Source organism: Lacerta agilis, chromosome 16 (genome assembly GCF_009819535.1).
Source record: "Lacerta agilis isolate rLacAgi1 chromosome 16, rLacAgi1.pri, whole genome shotgun sequence".
Lineage (NCBI taxonomy): Eukaryota > Metazoa > Chordata > Lepidosauria > Squamata > Lacertidae > Lacerta > Lacerta agilis.
The window spans coordinates 1,624,438-1,643,629 of record NC_046327.1 but is presented as its reverse complement, the minus strand read 5'-3'; the positions used below and the strand labels follow the sequence as shown (position 1 = coordinate 1,643,629).

Here is a 19,192-nt window from a genome sequence, read left to right as displayed (position 1 = left end):
CTGCTAGCTCTCAGCTAGCAGAAGCACTGGGATTATTCCCTCATATGGAGTAGATCCACATATTTGTAACTATGTCTGCCTTCAGGGATCCAACTGTGAACTGATGTGAGTAAACTTCTTTTATTGACTTTGAATAACATTGTGGTGTCTTTATTCTTTTTAAGAGGGATTCAAGGGAACTTAGCAGGAACATACAATTGAATCTGAGACGGATTGAACCGTATAATAGTGAGAGGCTCACACGAGCCTGCAACTAGCTGTCTGCTGCGCATGTAAAAAAGGGGCAATGTAACTCTGCTACATAAAGGAACTTGCTAGCGCAAATTAGGAAGGATATTAAAAGACAATGCATCATCTCCTGCCACCCTCAACATTCCCACACTGCTTATCTGTAGCTCCCTGGGTGTCAAGCATGGAGTGTCCTCTCCCCCCCCATGTAACTTCATAGGCAAGAATCACAAGCAGTTTGCATTTTATAGTCCTTTTTATTCAGTCACCTGCTTGCAAAGCAATAATCCATATCTCCATAAAGAGAAGTGTTCCCTTCTGTCCCCAGCAACATCCTAGGTGCTCACAGGAAGTTCCACCCCTCTGCATCCTCTGTTCTCTAATACAGAGAGACCTACGAGCCCGAGGAGAGGGGGGATTGCCCAGGCTCTCCAAGGAGGTCTCTGCTGGCTGTTCCCTCCCTTCCTCTGCTATCTCGTAGCTAGGTAACTCCTGCAGAGGCTGGGCAGCATTCTCCCCTCTCTCTCTCCTACTGAAACTGCTGGGGATAAGAGGGGCAACTCCCCTCCTCCTCCTCTTCGGAGAGAAGCTGATCTGACTGAGGATACACTTCCCAATCCTCCAGTCCAGACCATTCCCTGACACTGGGCTTGCTTCTTATTGGAATCTCGTAGTTCTTTCCAGGACTTGTTTTCATCTGGAGGTCGCTGGAACTCTCAAGTGGCCGCCATTGCTGTTATAAGAGAACAAGGGAGCCATTCATGGTGCGTTGCGCCACCTCTCTGGAAAAATAGCACTGTGTCTTCTGACCATTTTGGTCTCGCCCCTTGGAGTTTCAGGAAGCTCTCTTTCTGCACCATATGCTCTGAGGACAAAAACCAACGTCTGGAAATTTGTCCATATTTAAGTAGATGTCACATGTTGCCTCAGATAAGTGGCAGCATACCCTCCCAACATTCCTCCGGTGAAAATAGGGATGCCCTGTTCTGGGATCAAATCCAGAGCTGTCCCTGGAAAATAGGGACACTTGGAGGGTCTGTGCCAGTCTGGCTCTGTTATTTGTGTTGTAGTTAATCTTCTCTATTGCCATCAAGAGCTTTTGTCTTTGTGGTACCTTGGTACTCGAATAGCTTGGCTCCCGAACAAATCAGCTCCCTAACTCTGCAAACCCGGAAGTGAGTGTTCCCGTTTGCAAATGTTTTTCAGAAGCTGAATGTCTGCAGCCAATTGGAAGCCAAGCCTTGGTTTTCAAACGATTTTGGGAGTCAAATAGACTCCCAGAACGGATTATGTTTGAGAACCAAGGTTCTACTGTACTGTATAAAAATGCCTGGAATAAAATTTAAAATCAAGTCAAAGTACCACTCATTTAGCTATTTATCTTTTGTGGACTACCCTGGGATCTTTGGATGAAGGGTAGGTAGCACACAAAATTAATAAATAATCATGAATAATAATCATGAAATGGAAGAGAGTTCTGGTGAGAACAGCTCCCTCTGCCTCTTCACGCTGTTAAATTGAGTTAAAATTACAGTTTTGCCAACAGTTGATTGCTGTATAGATATCCAAATTAGATCAGAAGATGGCCTCTTTTCAAAACAAGATTACAGAGTCTAAGTAATGCTGAATTTATTTGCAACCAACTCTAAAAATACAGTCTTTTGGTACAATGGCAGCAAACTGCATTGGATTTAGTGTGAATTGAGCAAAATTGCTTCTGTTCATCCTTTTTTCCTTTTTCTTTTTCAAACTTTAGATTGCAACATCCTTGGGGGCAGGGACCTTTCTTCGGTTATGTTGTAAAGCCCAATGTTCAGTGGCAGCCAATCATCATGAAACCACAAAGCTCACTGTGATGTCTTTTCTCATAACAAACAGGAACTTTTGGGTGCTTTCAGAATTTATTTCATTTCCATGCGTGCACGGGAACCGGCAAAACGTCCTTAACATTTCAGAAAGGTTCAGAACCTGTTTGAGTTAATGGTCATTGAAAGAATTTAATTTAAGACTCTGCAGATTCTTTTCAGTATCTGTATGCCCACTGGCCATTAAGTAAGGGGTTTGGTTTGAATTTGTTCTTTGGTTTCGAGCCAGCTCAAATGTCCAAACTTGGGATCACTAAGTCAGTTCTAAAGTTACAGTAATTGGAGGTAACCGGGGAGTAGGGGAACCCTCCCTGAATAACTGAACTCAGGACAGAGCTTCGCTCTGGAAGCAAATAATAAAACTGAGGTGGAAATCTTTGCAATACTCTGCTGGAAGATGAAGGAACGGAATTGTTAAAAAATAAAAGAGCCTTGGAAACAATCGTCTGTACAATTCGCATACCGCTGAATTTTGTGGTGTTCCGGAAAAATACATTTATGTGCTAGTATTTTTGTTTCTGTTTGTAACTAATGAAGACTTGGAGAACAGCTCAAAATAGCAGTGATGTTTACCATTGTTGTCCACAATGGGTGTCATTTATTTTAGGTGCCCAATCTGATTCCCGTCCTGATGTTTAAGTTGGGGACGCCGCTGGAGCCCACCCTGTGCCGGGAAATCTTGTATACTTTGCCTGCTTTGGGTGTTCATAAGGTCAGTACGAAATTTTAACTTTTCTCCTCTGGAAAAGGCGTTTTGTTCCTTAAAGGCAAATTTTGCTTTCGTTTTAATTTTGGAATAAAATGTTGGGGCAACGAAGGTTCCTTGGTAGAATGTCATTTACCATCACTTAAATGGGTGGCACTTTGTTCCCACAAAATGCTTTACCTTCCCTAGAGGAATCCATATGGAATATGTTACTTGCCTGGAGGCGGTTGGAGGATGGATGGCGGCTAACAGAATGAGTTTGAATCCTGACAAGACAGAAGTACTGTTTTTGGGGGACAGGGGGTGGGCGGGTGTGGGGGACTCCCTGGTCCTGAATGGGGTAACTGTGCCCCTGAAGAACCAGGTGTGCAGCCTGGGAATCATTTTGGACTCCCAGCTGTCCATGGAGGCACAGGTCAATTCTGTATCCAGGGCAGCTGTCTACCAGCTCCATATGGTACGCAGGATGAGACCCTACCTGCCCGCAGACTGTCTCGCCAGAGTGGTGCATGCTCTGGTTATCTCCTGCTTGGACTACTGCAACGCGCTCCATGTGCGGCTAGCTTTGAAGGTGACCTGGAAACTACAGCTAATTCAGAATGCGGCAGCTAGACTGGTGACTGGGAGCGGCCGCCGAGACCACATAACACCAGTCCTGAAATATCTACATTGGTTCCCAGTATGTTTCCAAGCACAATTCAAAGTGTTGGTGCTGACCTTGAAAGCTCTAAACGGCCTCCGCCCAGTATACCTGAAGAAGCATCTCCATCCTCATCATTCAGCCCAGACACTGAGGTCCAGCGCTGAGGGCCTTCTGGTGGTTCCCTCCCTGTGAGAAGTGAGGTTACAGGGAACCAGGCAGAGGGCCTTCTTGGCGGTGGCGCCCGCCCTGTGGAACGCCCTCCCATTAGATGTCAAAGAAATAAACAACTGTCTGACGTTTAGAAGACATCTGAAGGCAGCCCTGTTTAGGGAAGGTTTTAATGACTGATGTTTAATGTACTTTTAATCTTATGTTGGAAGCCGCCCAGAGTGGCTGGGGAAACCCAACCAGATGGGCGGGGTATAAATAATTTATTATTATTATTATTATTATTATTATTATTATTATTATTATTATTATTATTATTATTATTTTACTTTAGTCCCTCATTCAGGCTATGGGTTATTGTCAAAGATGTGGCTCTACATAGCCTGAATGCCATTTAGCCAGGAACATTGGGATTGCAACAAATGGAAGCTCAGAAATATCTCTAATTGTAGGAAATAGAAGTGGCTCATAGCACTATATATGATGGGTGTAGCTCACGTTACGCTGTAGGAAATGTAAATATGCCTTCATTGGAATAAAGGTCTTTAAAAAGATTATCTCCCAAGGTTTCCAGAGAGGTGATTTATTTACAGTCAGGTGTGTTAACGGATAGGCCTGCATGCCACACACCCCTGAAAATAGCAGATTAAAGATTAGTCATTAACCCAGTGACATCGCAGAACTGTTGCCAAAGCCTCACCTCAGCACCTTCTCTGGCACCTAACATTTCCGCTTCTGGGTGATCCCGAGATGGCGAAGGAAAATGGTCAGAAGAGGGATAGGGTGAATTTTTTTTTTTTAAATGTAATTAGGACGGCTCATCATGGTACCCTGAAGTCAGTGTGTTAAGAATTTCTGATTTGAAATAGTGAAGAGATACATGAATTGATTATCAGCAGTAGTTTAAGTAAAATAAGACGTTAAGATTAGATTCAAGAAGTAATATTTTGTATTATGAAGTTAAATAATGTATTATGTATTAAGAAGATATATTTTGATGGTAAAGGATTTGAATTCCAGAGATGAGAAGTTATTAGAGTTAATTAGAATTGGAAGCAAAGGAGAGAAAACAGGGGAAGTCCCCCAAGTAGATTTGAAACAAGATTTTTAATTAGTGCAAGGAATGTTGGTATTCCAGCGTAGGTTTGTATTTTGTTATTTCTGTTTTGTTTGTTGTATTTGTTGTTGTTGTATTTGTTTTATTGTATTGGCATCTTTTTTGTGGAAAACCAATAAAATCTTTGTAAAAAAACAAAAAAAACATTTCCGCTTCTGCCTCTTGCCCTGCCATCATAATGCAGAACTGATCCGCGCTTTTGTCTTTGCTGAAAAATTCATCTCTCCAGATGTATTCTGCATTGCAAATGAATGTAGGGAAAGTTCTGTTCTTACAAATGTAAAAAAAACAAACCCCGATCTCTTTCAGGTCTGTGTGGCGCAGATTTTACGTGCCCTCCAGGTGTTGGGAAACACGCCAGAGCTTCAAGCTGTTGCATTACGCCTGATGACATCTTTATGGGAGAAGCAGGTTGTCAAAAAGATTGAAAGCACTTCATCTCTGTCTCGAAAAAAATCACATTTTGGGGGAATAATTGATCATGTTGTTGCCTCTTGCTTAACAATGGCTGCTAGGAACGTTGTTGAGAGCGGCTGGGGCAAACCTGCTAGATGGGTGGGGTGTACATAATAAAGTTGTTTGTTGTTGTTTGTTGTTGTTAAGAGCTAATCCTTCAGGCCACTCTAGGAGGGGAGTATGCAGAATAATTTGTTCTTGGGAGCATTTACAATACAGTGATACCTCGGAGGTCAAACAGAATCCGTTCCGAAAGTCAATTCGACTTCCAAAATTTTCAGGAACCAAGGTGCAGCTTCCGATTGGCTGCAGGAAGCTCCAGCAGCCAATCGGAAGCTGCGTCAGACGTTCGGGTTTCAAGGAACACTCGCATACTGGAACAATCATTCAAAATGTGCGAGTTTCATGACGTTTGTTAACCAAGGTACGACTGTACTGTTGTCATATGTGTACTGAAATTTTAAATGAATTAATCTTTTTTTTTAAAAAAACAAACTAACTAATTTTTCGTTGAATTACCAATGCCAGAACCCAGTATTCTTGGAGTTCTACTGTGCACTTGGTTAGCAGGTGTTGTGGTCCATTCCCCCGTGCATATCCTGGGGTTGCCATATTTCAAAAAGTAAAAATCAGGACACCCTGAAAGTTGTTTAGCTTTTTAGGAAGCCCCTAAAATTGTTGAGCCTTGTTTAGGAAAACCCGAAACTTAAATGTGTAGTACCATTCTTAATAATGGAGAGAACAGGGACAATTGTGTGCTGGACTGGAGCAACTATTTGTAGAGCTTGATTCACAGTAAATATATGTAGAGGTAAAATATCTGGTATATACTGGTATTTTTTAGCTGCCATTACATTTGTGGTCCCTTCCAGTAGTACCTTAGAGACCAACTAAGTTTGTTCTTGGTATGAGCTTTCGTGTGCATGCACACTTCTTCAGATACCTGTAACTGGTACCAGAGCCTGTAATAAACCCAGATGCCAACTTTGCTGCCACGTACACCCAGACAACACCATCACTGGACCCAACAACATCAAACATACCATCTCAGGAGTATTTAATTGCTCATCTTCTAACACTGTGTACGCCATCAAATGCTAACAGTGCCCTTCAGCTCTCTATATTGGACAAACAGGACAAACCCTATGCCAAAGGATAAATGGACATAAATCTGATATCAGGAATCACAAGACAGAGAAACCAGTAGGAGAACACTTCAGTCTCCCAGGACATTCTATACAAGATCTTATTACAAAGGAATTTCAGAAATAGACTGGAAAGAGAAGTTGCTGAATTGCAACTTATTACCAAACTTAAAACCATGGAGAGACCTGGTCCGAACAAAGACATTGGATTCTTATCTCATTATACAAGACAAAGCTATCTTTAGCCATCTCACCCCTTGCCTTTTCCTGTAAGACCAATTGCAGTCGTTAACAGTCGTCAACAGGTTTTCCACACCCATCAGCCAATCCCCCATTCCCACCACCCTTCTCAGTAATACCCCTCCCCACTCTCTCACTATATATAAGGGTCTGGTGACTTCTGTTTCAGTGTATCTGAAGAAGTGTGCATGCACACGAAAGCTCATACCAAGAACAAACTTAGTTGGTCTCTAAGGTGCTACTGGAAGGAATTTTTTAATTTAGTTTCGACTATGGCAGACCAACACGGCTACCTACCTGTAACTAGAATCTTGGGAGTTGGACGTGCCTGGCTTAGAAAATACTGACCTATCTTGGGTTGTAAGGATTAATGAAATACTGCATGTGACATCACTTGCGGAGGAAGAGGGGGCGGGGGGAGCGCACGGTCCCTGGCACCACGATCCCTTTTGGGTGTCATCACGACTGGCTCTCCCTGCTCTGGGCGCTACGCCCCCAGGACGCATGCTGTGCCCCTGCGGGTGGCATGCCATGCCCCTGGGACATGCGCCACGCCCCTGCCTGCTCTCCACCCCCGGTGCCGGAGCATGAAGTTCCGCCACTGTGTGACATGCTTTCAACACTTTACGACTGTAGTTCTGTGGACGCTTGCTGTCGTTCTATGTTTGTTTAAGTTGCACTGTGTTCACTACAGATCTACATGAAATCACATCTCAATATGCTTTGCAGCAGGGGGCACGGCACTTTGCAATGTAAATGACTTTAGGGAGCTGCATAAAATAGAATATTATCCTGGTAAATTTAAATTGCTAAACCTTTCCCCTTCCATCAAATTATTTTTAGGATCGTGTTTACCCAGAACTGCAGCGATTCATGGCGATGTCGGATATGGCTTCCTTATCCATTGGCAAAAATACTCAGTGGGAGAAAGTGATTGCCAAAGCTGCTTCTATCAGAGATATATGCAAGCAAAGGTAACCAAAAAGTGGTTGTTTAGGATTAAGTTTGCCCAGAACTGCAGAGATTTGTGTGCTTCATTGGATTCTTGATGCTGAACCTGGGGCCTGGTGCACTGATGATAGTCATTGTTTGGATGGAGAGCTTTTATTCATTTCTGCAGTCACACAATCAATCAATCAATCAATCATAAAAGGAAAAACAAACCACAGACACAAAAATGAAAAAGCCATACAAACAAAAATGCAAAAAATAGCAAAAACAAAAGCACCAAATATCACCTCAGAACACTGCAATCAAAACAGAAAGCTTTAATTATGATGGGGGGGGACTCAAATGAGTGGCGAAAGGGCAGAAGCGGGAGGAAAAAATCCTTAATTCCTATGCAGGCAACTCAAATGAGCGGCACAACAGTGAAAACGGAAGCTCAGAAGCACGTTCGGCTTCCAAGGCAAAGTTCGAAAACCGGAACACCTATTTCTGGGTTTGCAGTGACTGTTTGCTTTCTCGCTTTATGGCGAAAGGAAATATCTTTGCAGTTTGGAGAATGTTAAGATGTGGAACTCAGCCAAGTCAAGCTCCCCCCCCCCCCCCTTCTTTCTAATGAAATATTCTGTAACTACCAAAAGTGATTCTTGCATTTGATTAGGCCTTACCAACATGGAGCGGATATGTTGGCTGCAATTTCCCAGGTGCTGAACGAATGCACGAAGCCCGACCAAGCCACTCCTGCCGCCCTCGTCCTGCAAGGTCTCCACGCCCTTTGTCAGGCAGAGGTAAGCATCCCAGAGCTCCGCAGATTGTCCTTCCTCCTTCGCTCTGCATGTTTTCGTTCACCTTGGCTTTCGAGGAGCTGCCCTTGGGATAGAATGCCATATTCCCTTCTGGTTAAAAAAAATAAGCCTCTCTGTTTTCCTCATTCATTAGTCATCCGCAGAGGCATGCAATGTGGCCCTTTTACTCCTCCAGATAATAAGTTGCACTGAGACCTGCCAACGACGTGATTGTCGTTTTATGACTAATTTATAGATCTCAGAGGAGACAAAATCAGGGCCGTCTCAAAGGGATCGTGCGCCCTGGCGCGACGATCCCTCGGCGCCCCCGGTGGGCCGCCTCTCCGCCCACCTCCCTCCCGCGCTGGCCGCCCCTCGGGAGGGGGGGTGGGCGAGCGGGGGATGGGGGCGTGGCGCTGCAAGCCGGCCACCCTCCGGCGCCCCAGCTGGAGCGCTGGGAAGGGCGCGCAAAGCTCCGCGCTGCTCCAGCGCCACGTCCCTCATCCCCGAGGGGCGGCCAGCGCGGGAGGGAGGCGGGCGAGCGGGGGATGAGGGGCGTGGCGCTGCATGCCGGCCACCCTCCGGAGCCCCAGCTGGAGCGCTGGGAAGGGCGCGCAAAGCCCCGCGCTGCTCCAGCGCCACGTCCCTCATCCCCGAGGGGCGGCCAGCGCGGGAGGGAGGCGGGCGAGCGGGGGATGAGGGGCGTGGCGCTGCATGCCGGCCACCCTCCGGAGCCCCAGCTGGAGCGCTGGGAAGGGCGCGCAAAGCCCCGCGCTGCTCCAGCGCCACGTCCCTCATCCCCCGAGGGGCGGCCAGCGCGGGAGGGAGGCGGGCGAGCGGGGGATGAGGGGCGTGGCGCTGGAGCGGCGCGGAGCTTTGCGCGCCCTTCCCAGCACTCCAGCTGGGGCTCCGGAGGGTGGCCGGCATGCAGCGCCACGCCCCTCATCCCCCACTCGCCTACCTCCCTCCCGCGCTGGCCGCCCCTCGGGGGATGATGGACGTGGCGCTGGAGCAGCGCGGGGCTTTGCGCGCCCTTCCCAGCGCTCCAGCTGGGGCTCCGGAGGGTGGCTGGCTTGCAGTGCCAGGCCCCTCAGGGCGGGGGCAGGTTGGGGAGGGGGCGCCCGGTATGCCGGCGGGCTCGCGGGGGCGCCCCTGGGGGGCCTGGCGCCCTGGTTCACCGCGCCACCTGCCCCTATGAATGAGACGGCTCTGGACAAAATTCTTCCCAAAGCATTATATTCCCTCTCTCCATTCTCTGTACAAGGTAAACAAAAAGATCTTTTCAGCATGTCTGTTGCAGAGATGTGTACAGTACTGGTGCTTATTATCTAAATACTGTTATTGTTGTCATCTGTGCTTCCAGGGCACTCCCCCCCCCTTTTCTTCTTATTTACCTGGAATGTCTTATCTTTGAGGCCAAGATTTTTGGGGGGGATAACAGCTGTTATCTTCATAGCTGCAGCTCTTGCCTCTGTCCTCTGTGTGGATGGTTTGCAAAGCCGACAGTATGTGGACTTCGATATGCCCATGATGGAAGCAGCCTTCCAAATAAAGGCATCAGAACACAGTGCCCAAAATAGCAGGACTTGTTTTGGCGCAAAATTATTATTATTTTATCTTAACTGTCTCTCTTCAAATAAATTAGTCACATTCAAAACATTTGAAGCTTAGGTGTGTTTTTCTAAAACACCTGAATTAAGAACAACCCTTTGGTTTTCTTTGGATACTCCTGAATCCTGTGATTGAAACCGTAATTCTCTGCAGATGAAGGGTGGGACCCAATGCTGGCTGCCTGCAGATGAAAGTAATTTGGCAACAAATCGGGGAAAGGGGATGGTTTTTGGGCTATTTCCCCTCCTCTAGGTTCCTGCATCCCTTCCCACCCCCAAATCTGCTCTGGAGGTTCCTCCAACCCTCCAGAGTATATTGGGCAGAAGCACACACGGGTAAGGGGAATTGCAAAAAAATGGCACCCCCCTTCCTTTCTGCTGACTGATTCCTTTGCAGACCACCCACAGGGTACCTATGAGATCGCCTCTCCTGGTATGCCCCAAAGAGGACCTTAAGGTCCATAAATAGCAACACCCTAGAGGTCCTGGGCCCTAAGGAAGTCAGATTAGCCTCAACCAGGGCCAGGGCCTTTTCAACACTGGCTCCGACCTGGTGGAACTCTCTGTCTCATGAGACCAGGGCCCTGTGGGATCTGATTTCTTTCCGCAGGGCCTGTAAGACAGAGTTGTTCCGCCTAGCCTTTGGCTTGGAATCAACTTGATCCCTTTCCCCTCTTTCCTTTTTCCTTCTGTGATGGAACTCCTATTTGGGGACTTCCCCAGCCCATGTAGGACCAGTCTGGATAGTTGGCCTTGGTGAATGATTTGACGTTTTCTTGATTTGAGTTTCTACTGAGATGAGGCTGCACTTTAACGTATTTCAATCTTATTTTTAAGTTGTATTTTAATCAATTGTTTTTACACCTGGTGTTAGCCGCCCTGAGCCCGGTCTTGGCTGGGGAGGGCGGGGTATAAATAAAATTTATTATTATTATTATTATTATTATTATTATTATTAAGAACACATTTGAATGACTTACGTCCTACTTGTGGAAAGTGTTGTCCTTAAGATGTGCTTTATGACTACAATGATTCTGCTCCCATCTTAACATTCAAGGCACATGGATGACTCCTTTGTATGTTGGGCTCTTCCATACATCCAGTCCCGCAGGTGGCTTTGGCTGTCAGCTTCTTCCTCCTTAGCCTCAGTTTCACCCTTGTAGAACTCACCAGGCAAGTGGATGAGGCCCAAACTATCATTAGTTAGCTCTGCATGTCCTTCTGCCCTACCAGCCTCAGTGGGGACCAGCCACAAGGGCTTTTTGGTGAGGTGCCATGACAGCCAGGACCCCACAGCAACTGTTTCTCTTGATGGTCCAACTGGAATTCAACACTGGGAGGCCAGAAGGTGTTGGGGAAAGCCCGAAATGGCTTTGGCCCTGTATACCGGAAGGAGCATCTTCACATCCATTGTTCAGCCTGGACCCTGAGGTCCAGCTCCGAGGGCCTTCTGGCGGTTTCCTCCCTGCGAGAAGTGAGGTTGCAGGGAACCAGGCAGAGGGCCTTCTCGGTAGTGGCACCCGCCCTATGGAACACCCTCCCATCAGATGTCAAGGAGATAAAGAACGACACAACTTTTATAAGACTTCTGAAGGCAGCCCTGTACAGGGAAGTTTTTTTATGTTTGAGGTTTTATTGAGTTTTTAATATTTTGTTGGGAGCCGGCCAGAGTGTCAGGGCAACTCAGTCAGATGGGCGGAACAGCAACAGCAACAATGATGCTATTGTTGTTGTGGTGGCCAGAGGCAGTGCCTTAGGCGGCCAGTTCTGACACTGTGAAAAAGCCCAAGAACAAAAGATGAGGGACTGGATGAAGGCAAGGTTGGTGATAACTATGGGATAGTTGCTGGGTGGCTCATTCACTCCTTAAGGAGAGCAGTGTGCTCAGGAACAACAGCCCCTCCCAATCCTAAAAGGCACTGTTGTTTGAGACGGGACTACCCTTGCGTTTGAGGGGGAAGGAACTGATGACACAGAAGAATATGACTCCCTGCTATCCTTGATCTAGATCAGTGTTTTGCAAACTTGGGTCTGCAGCTGCTATTGGACTACATTTCCCAGCATCCCTGACCACTGGTCCTGCTAGCTAGGGATGATGGGATTTGTAGTCCAAAAAAAGCTGGAGACCCAAGTTTGCAAAACACTGATCTAGATGGTGATATTGGGGGGGCGGGGGGGGCGCAATACTTGCCTGTTTAAGAAGTGTGCTAAAAACCAAGACATCGTTGTTTTAATTTTCAAGTTTCTTATAATCAACGAAGCGTTGCAGCTGAGATGCGAAAGCTAAAATCATAAAAGTTGCCGTGGTGTTTTTAAGAAGATCTCTGAGGGGGAAGGTACACCGGAAGAGTTGCCTCTTGGAGCTTTTTTGGAGAACATTCGTAGCACAAGATCTAAAAAGCAAACTCACAGAATAACTTTCGGCTTGAGTTAAATATAATGGTTGTCCTATATGAGAATATAATGGATTACATGAAGTAGGAAACACAGCAGATGAATTACTCATGTTGCTCCAGAGTTCTGGGCTTGCTTTGGGGTGATTTATGAAGACGGCGAAATCTTTTTTGTGCTTTTGTAGAATGGAACCTTCTAATGAGACTTACAGTGCTCGCTGGCTTGCATGTCAGGCCTGGATATTATACACCGCAGCTCTTGCCAAGACCACATCTACTAATTCTTGGCAAATCTTTTGTTTTTGCCCCCGCCCCCAGCAAAATTCAACAGAAGCCAGCATACTTTCTGTGAGCCTATGCATCCTGCTTCATAATAGATTTCATGTGTGAAATGCGTCAGGCAAGCCAAGTGAGATTCAAAGATGAAAGGACTCAGCACAGTTTGGAAGGAGTTTTTGTTTTGTTTCTGCTCCGTCCTTCTTTCTCTGGAAGCAATTCTGTGCCGTATACTCCCTGATTCCACATTTATTAGGCTTTGACTAAAGAGAGAGAACTTGCGGAGTAGAATAGCAGAGGGGAAATTATGAAGATGACAAATTATGCCGGTTAGTGAATTTGACAACTAAAAGAAAATGGTTCCTTGGGCATTCTTAAAATAACTTGGCTATTAAAGCTGAAGTGTTGTGTTTTTTCTACATACAAAAGCAGGCATGCAGCTGTTTCTCCCCTCTTTTCTTGAAAATATTTCCTCCGAGGATTTACAATGCAGCCTTGCAAGATTTTATATTCCTTTATGCTTCTGAGTAGGGTTGGGTGTGCTGTTTAAGGAGGGTAGCAGCCTCAGACCACGTTCTTCGGGAACCCCAATATTTCTGATTATTATGAAGCATGCAAAATGACCACAGCATTTGCTCCGTAAAGTTGGCATTTGAACTCGCTGCGGATCTTTCCCCCTGATATTGATGTATCTTTTCCCCTTTCCTCCCCCAAAGTGAAGCTGAACTGGAAGCCTCGCTTTACAGCTATTCAGTGCCTTCAACTTCAGAATGCAATTGCATCCTGAAAATAGAATGCATGCAGTTGCAAATTGCATGGGCAGTTATTGCATATTTCCAGGAATACAGATCTCTCTGCTGGGACTGTTTGCCCCTCTGTTTCAATCTTCTTACAGTAGATTTTCTTGCAAAGAAAGGAGCTGGAGTTGCACTCTTTGAAGAGCATCAAAGCTTTTCTCCCTTTTTAGCTGCTCCCACTAAACAGCTGATGGGTCCAGAGGGGATGCAAAGAGCTGGATAAAATCTGGCATGCAGCATAAGACCTGTGTGTGCTACTGGCATAGGTAAAGGTAAAGGACCCCTCACCATTAGGTCCAGTCGCGGACGACTCTGGGGTTGCAGCGCTCATCTCGCTTTACTGGCCGAGGGAGCCGGCATACAGCTTCCATGTCATGTGGCCAGCATGACTAAGCCGCTTCCGAGGAGCGCACGGAAACACTGTTTACCTTCCCGCCAGAGCGGTACCTATTTATCTACTTGCACTTTGATGAGCTTTCGAACTGCTAGGTTGGCAGGAGCTGGGACCGAACAACGGGAGCTCACCCCATCACGGGGATTCGAACCGCCGACCTTCTGATCGACAAGCCCTAGGCTCTGTGGTTTAACCCACAGCGCCACCCGCTACTGGTATAGCCCATCAGATTAAGCTTAAGGGCGGAGAATGAAGCTTACCTGTGTAAAAGTCAGTGGGAGTCATAGGCCACAACTGCTGGAAGTTGGCTACAGATCAAAGTTGTGACTGATACCTGGCATCTCTCAGCTTCAGGCTTGGAACCTGGAAGGGCAGAAGCCGTTAGACAGGAGGCAGAATTTCTTTGTCTGATGCAGTAACCTTATTGGGACGCAGCAGGGTTTGCAGGACTGCAGTACAACGTCAAGATGGTGCTGTGGAACAGTAAAGATAAGGCCAGCTCTTTTTTTCTCCTGCTAGCTGAGAGTAAGGTTCCTAGACTTTGCTTCCAGATCACCCCATTTGAAACGTCAGGTGCTTCGCAATACTTCACTCTCCGCATCCTTGCTACTTGAAAAAAGCCTTTTTCGGCACCTCCAGACGAGCGGAAAGTTTGTGTAGCTGCCATGTATTGGGGGGAAATGGATGCAAAGCAAGTTCCGTGACAGAACCAGTGTTTAATTGCTCCTGGAAACAAATGCTCCAGCGTTAGCACTGAGAATTGGACACAATCAGTTTACCCTGGATAAAGTAAATAAATCTTCTAATGATTCATACCTCGAATCGTGCATCGAAGCATTCAAAAGGAGACCGGCAATCGCCCTGAGACTGGCGAAGTTAAAACCTTGTTAATCCTTAGAGATGGAAATGATCTATTCATCCCAAAACAGCAACAAAGGACGGGACAATGGGCACAGAGTTTAAAACAAACTTACAAAGAGGACTTGCACCCGAAGCCTTTGAGCACTGTCTGGAGCTACAAAGATGCTTTCTGATCAACAACTGCTCTGTTGTGTCAAAGCTAATCGGTGTCCCCCCCCCCCATATTGTGGAGCCAAAGCCCTTTCATCTTCTGCGGTTCCTAGAGGGTGTTGTGCTCTCGGATAACAGCAATATACAATCGAGCAATAACTATCGAGACTCGGGGCATTTCCTGGGGATTCATGACCGAGGGAAAGAGTTCACCGCAGGCCGTTTATCACAAGGCAGAATCGGCTGTTCCCCCGGAAATGCCCCATGCCAAGATCATTAGTGCTGCTATTACCTTTGCATTTGTTTACTTTTTCAAAAACTTAGGTTTAGAGGAAAGCATAATTTTGTTTCCCTGTGGTTTTCTTTGCAACGCTACGGGGTAGCCGGCTCTCAATGGGGCCGCCGCTGCGTTTCATTATTCCAGAGAATTCGTTTCTTGCAGAAGGAGCCAATCAGATGTCTAGAATTTTACTCCTGTTAAGGGCATAAAGATAATTTATTATGGAAATGCTCTCCAGTGTAGCCGAGAGCCCCCAAGAAGCTAACTAGAATGGCCAGCTGTGTACAGTGATTTTTTTAAAATCAAGTGTGGATTTTCGCATTACATTCCAGCGATGTTGCACTTAAATCGGCGGGGGGCAGGGAGAGACTGTGTGCAAGGATGCCATATTTAAAAAGTGGCCGTATTTTTCACATTGCCAAGACTGCACTTTCATTTCCAGTTTACAGAGTTTTTATTTGGGGTGTTTGTTAATGTAGGCATTGGAAACATGATGAGCCATCTCACTGCAGGACGAAAGTGCCTTCAATTTGGCTGATGTAGAAGACTGTTTAAAGTTTAAAAAAGTAACAACAACAACAACAACAAAAACAAAAACAACTCTATTATTTTTATGCTGCCCATTTGGCTGGGTTGCCCCCCAGATGGCTAACACTTTCTGCCCTGCAAAGTAAAGCAGTCACAGAGTTGGATGACGAAAGCCTGGCCAAGAACACCAGTTACGATAGTTTTGGGGATTCTTGGGTTCCATGATCACTGCAGATGGTGACAGCAGTCACGAAATTAAAAGACGCCTGCTTCTTGGGAGAAAAGCAATGACAAATCTAGACAGCATCTTAAAAAGCAAAGACATCACCTTGCCGACAAAGGTCCGTATAGTTAAAGCTATGGTTTTCCCAGTAGTAATGTACGGAAGTGAGAGCTGGACCATCAAGAAGGCTGATCGCCGAAGAATTGATGCTTTTGAATTATGGTGCTGGAGGAGACTCTTGAGAGTCCCATGGACTGCAAGAAGATCAAATCTATCCATTCTCAAAGAAATCAGCCCTGAATGCTCACTAGAAGGACAGATCCTGAAGTTGAGGCTCCAGTACTTTGGCCACCTCATGAGAAGAGAAGAATCCCTAGAAAAGACCCTGATGTTGGGAAAGATGGAGGGCACAAGGAGAAGGGGACGACAGAGGATGAGATGGTTGGACAGTGTTCTCGAAGCTACTAACATGAGTTTGGCCAAACTGCGAGAGGCAGTGAAGGATAGGCGTGCCTGGCGTGCTCTGGTCCATGGGGTCACGAAGAGTCGGACACGACTGAACGACTGAACGACAACAAAGGAACACAAAGGAGGGATCAGCTGGGGGGGGCCTTGAAGTTGCCTATTGATAGCTGGCTTCTGGGCAAGCAGAAACACAGGCCCCTTGTCTGGGTTTTGCCCATTACGATGGAAACTCTTTCATTTCTATTTAAGTTATTACTTCCGAATGCGTATCTAAGACATATAAATTAGCATATTATTTAGCATATAAATTAGCATTTTATGAAAATCTTTGCTGCTTTCGTCCTGCTTTTCAGTATGCATTTCCTTCTTTTAGGTGGTGTGTGAATGGCCACCTCAGTTCCAAGACCTTCTATTGGTTTGTTTATTTATGAATTTTCCAAATACAGTTGTACCTTGGTTCTCAAATATAATTAGTCTCGGAAGTCTGTTCGACTCCAGAAATGTTCGAAAACCAAGGCGCGCCTTCTGATTGGCCGCAGGAGCTTCCAGCACTCAAGCAGAAACCGCATCGGATGTTTGGCTTCTGGAAAATGTTCGAAAACCGGAACACTTCCGGTTTTTGGGTGTTCAGGAGCCAAAACGTTCTATAACCAAGATATGACTGTATTAAAAAAAAAATTGGTCAAACATTTTCCAGTGTACATTCCCTTGATAATCGACTTTCCTTCCACGGTTTCCTTAAATTATCTATTGCTGATTAATATTATAATTACTTTATTCCTCCTTTACTCAACCTTATTCTCAGAATCCCTTTTACCTGCTAGCGTTTTAACATGTTTACAATTTTTTTTAAAAAAAATAATAATAATCTACAAACGTTTCCCAATCCTCCTTGGAGGTTTCTCTTCTTGTTCTCTAATTTTGCTAGTTAAACTTGCTAATTCAGCATATTCCATCCATTTCAACTGCCACTCCTCTTTCGTAGGCACCACACCCTCTCGCCATTTGGGGGCATATAATTCTCTTGCTGCAGTCATTGCATAAAGAAACAAGTTCCTTTGATTCTTTGGCACATTAAATCCAAAGACCTTCTAAACCCTGTGTTTGGTCTTGACATAAAATACAATAGCATTTGAGGCTTAACAATCTAAAGTGTTCGTTCTTGGTATGAGCTTTCGTGTGCATGCACACTTCTTGCATGCACACGAAAGCTCACACCAAGAACAAACTTAGTTGGTCTCTAAGGTGCTACTGGAAGGAATTTTTTATTTTGTTTTGACTATGGCAGACCAACACGGCTACCTACCTGTAATCTAAAGTGTGCATTTTTTCAGGACAGTGGTCATAACATGGCTAGCCTGAGTCTGTGGTCCTCACCAGCTTAATTTATTCCTAGTAAAGACATTTTGAAAATGCACATTACTTTTCCATATTGATTTTTTATATCTTTCTCAACTGTAGTATAAAGTCAGAGAATGTGAACATTTCAGACAATCAGCATTTGTTTTTCCCCCTGTCACAGGCTAAATTGATCTATCATTTCTCCCGTTAATTTGTAAATGCGTATTTATGATCCCTCTGAAACAATGGGTCTCTCTCTCTCTCTCTCTCTCTCTCTCTCTCTCTCTTCTGCAGATGAATCGTTCTCTCTAATTCTTGAGAATAGTATTCCTGAAAGTGGGGGTGGAGAAGTGTCATTTTCACTCAACATATAATCAGATTAAGTTTCAGTAGCTGTCATTATTAGTTACTCTGGAATTGTATTCATGGATCTGCCTGTTCGTTAAAAGGATTTCACTCAATAGGCATTCCTGAAAGGTTTTTCTTTACAGTTTTTGAAATGGTCCCCTAAAGTGTTTTCACAACTTCTGAAGTCACTGCTTAATTCGGCAATTACTTTTCTGATGCCCAGTATGCTGATGATTCTATTTCCCCCCAATATATATATATATATATATATATATATATATATATATATATATATATATATATATATATATAATATTGCTACACTGAATTTCATCAAGCAATCCCCGTTATGGAATGAGCTTCACAGGGATGCTGTCAGTTCGTTTCTCTGCACGAATAAATACTTGATTCATCCATTTGGCGAAGGCACATCTGCAGCTTTGCTCCTAATGTTGTATACATTATGAAACTTTCTCCAGCATTGACTTCCTTGGTTTTGAATATAAAGCAGATGTGAGACTCGTAACATGGCCCCCTGGTAAATCTTGGCTTGACCTTTGACTTGAGGACTTGCAACTGTTGAAGGAATTTATTTTCTGCGGCATTCTACTCACCATCCATCTAGGCACCCATTGCCATTGCAATGTAAACTCGAACAATGCCGAGCAATAGCAGATAACTAATCCTGGCAGAATATAGAGCGATGTCTGAAAAGTTGAAATTCTTGAAAGGAACTTTGTGCACTTATGTCAAAGATGGATCACAGGGGAATCCATTGAAGTCTTCATTACAATGGTTTGCTCCCTACAGAGTTGGGGATCTTGGAAAGCCAGGAGACACACTTATCAGAGAGAAGAAGGGAGAACTCAGCATTCATGTCTGTGATGCAAAAGATTTGATTGTCAGATTCATTCATTCCTACTATGACCTTATGTGTGGTGGACTTAGCTCGTTGCAATGGATCGGTCTGGCAGCTCTGTAAACTTCCTTGTGTTCCTTGAAAGGTTCAACTATTTGTGGCATGAATGGAAGATGGAATAGAAACAAGCCTATCTTCACTAGTTCTAATGTCTATAATTCTAAAATTAGCATTGTTTCTACTATTACGGAGAGAAGGCATTGGTGCTTTAATTCCGATAACAACATGAAACCTTCAAGAGCAAACATTAGCATGAGAGAGAGAGAGAAAGAAAGAAAGAAAGAAAGAAAGAAAGAAAGAAAGAAAGAA

General features: G+C 45.1%; 1 protein-coding gene across 1 annotated transcript in view; it reads left to right on the top strand.

Annotated features, from left to right (window-relative positions):
- The window catches only part of FOCAD (focadhesin), a 109,282-nt gene that overhangs the window by 28,786 nt on the left and 61,304 nt on the right, over window positions 1-19,192 (top strand). The window contains exons 12-15 of the mRNA XM_033173164.1: window positions 2,701-2,805; window positions 5,037-5,138; window positions 7,412-7,542; window positions 8,175-8,301. Of these exons, the coding sequence (XP_033029055.1) occupies window positions 2,701-2,805; window positions 5,037-5,138; window positions 7,412-7,542; window positions 8,175-8,301 (465 nt within the window). The remainder of the gene's footprint in view (window positions 1-2,700; window positions 2,806-5,036; window positions 5,139-7,411; window positions 7,543-8,174; window positions 8,302-19,192) is intronic.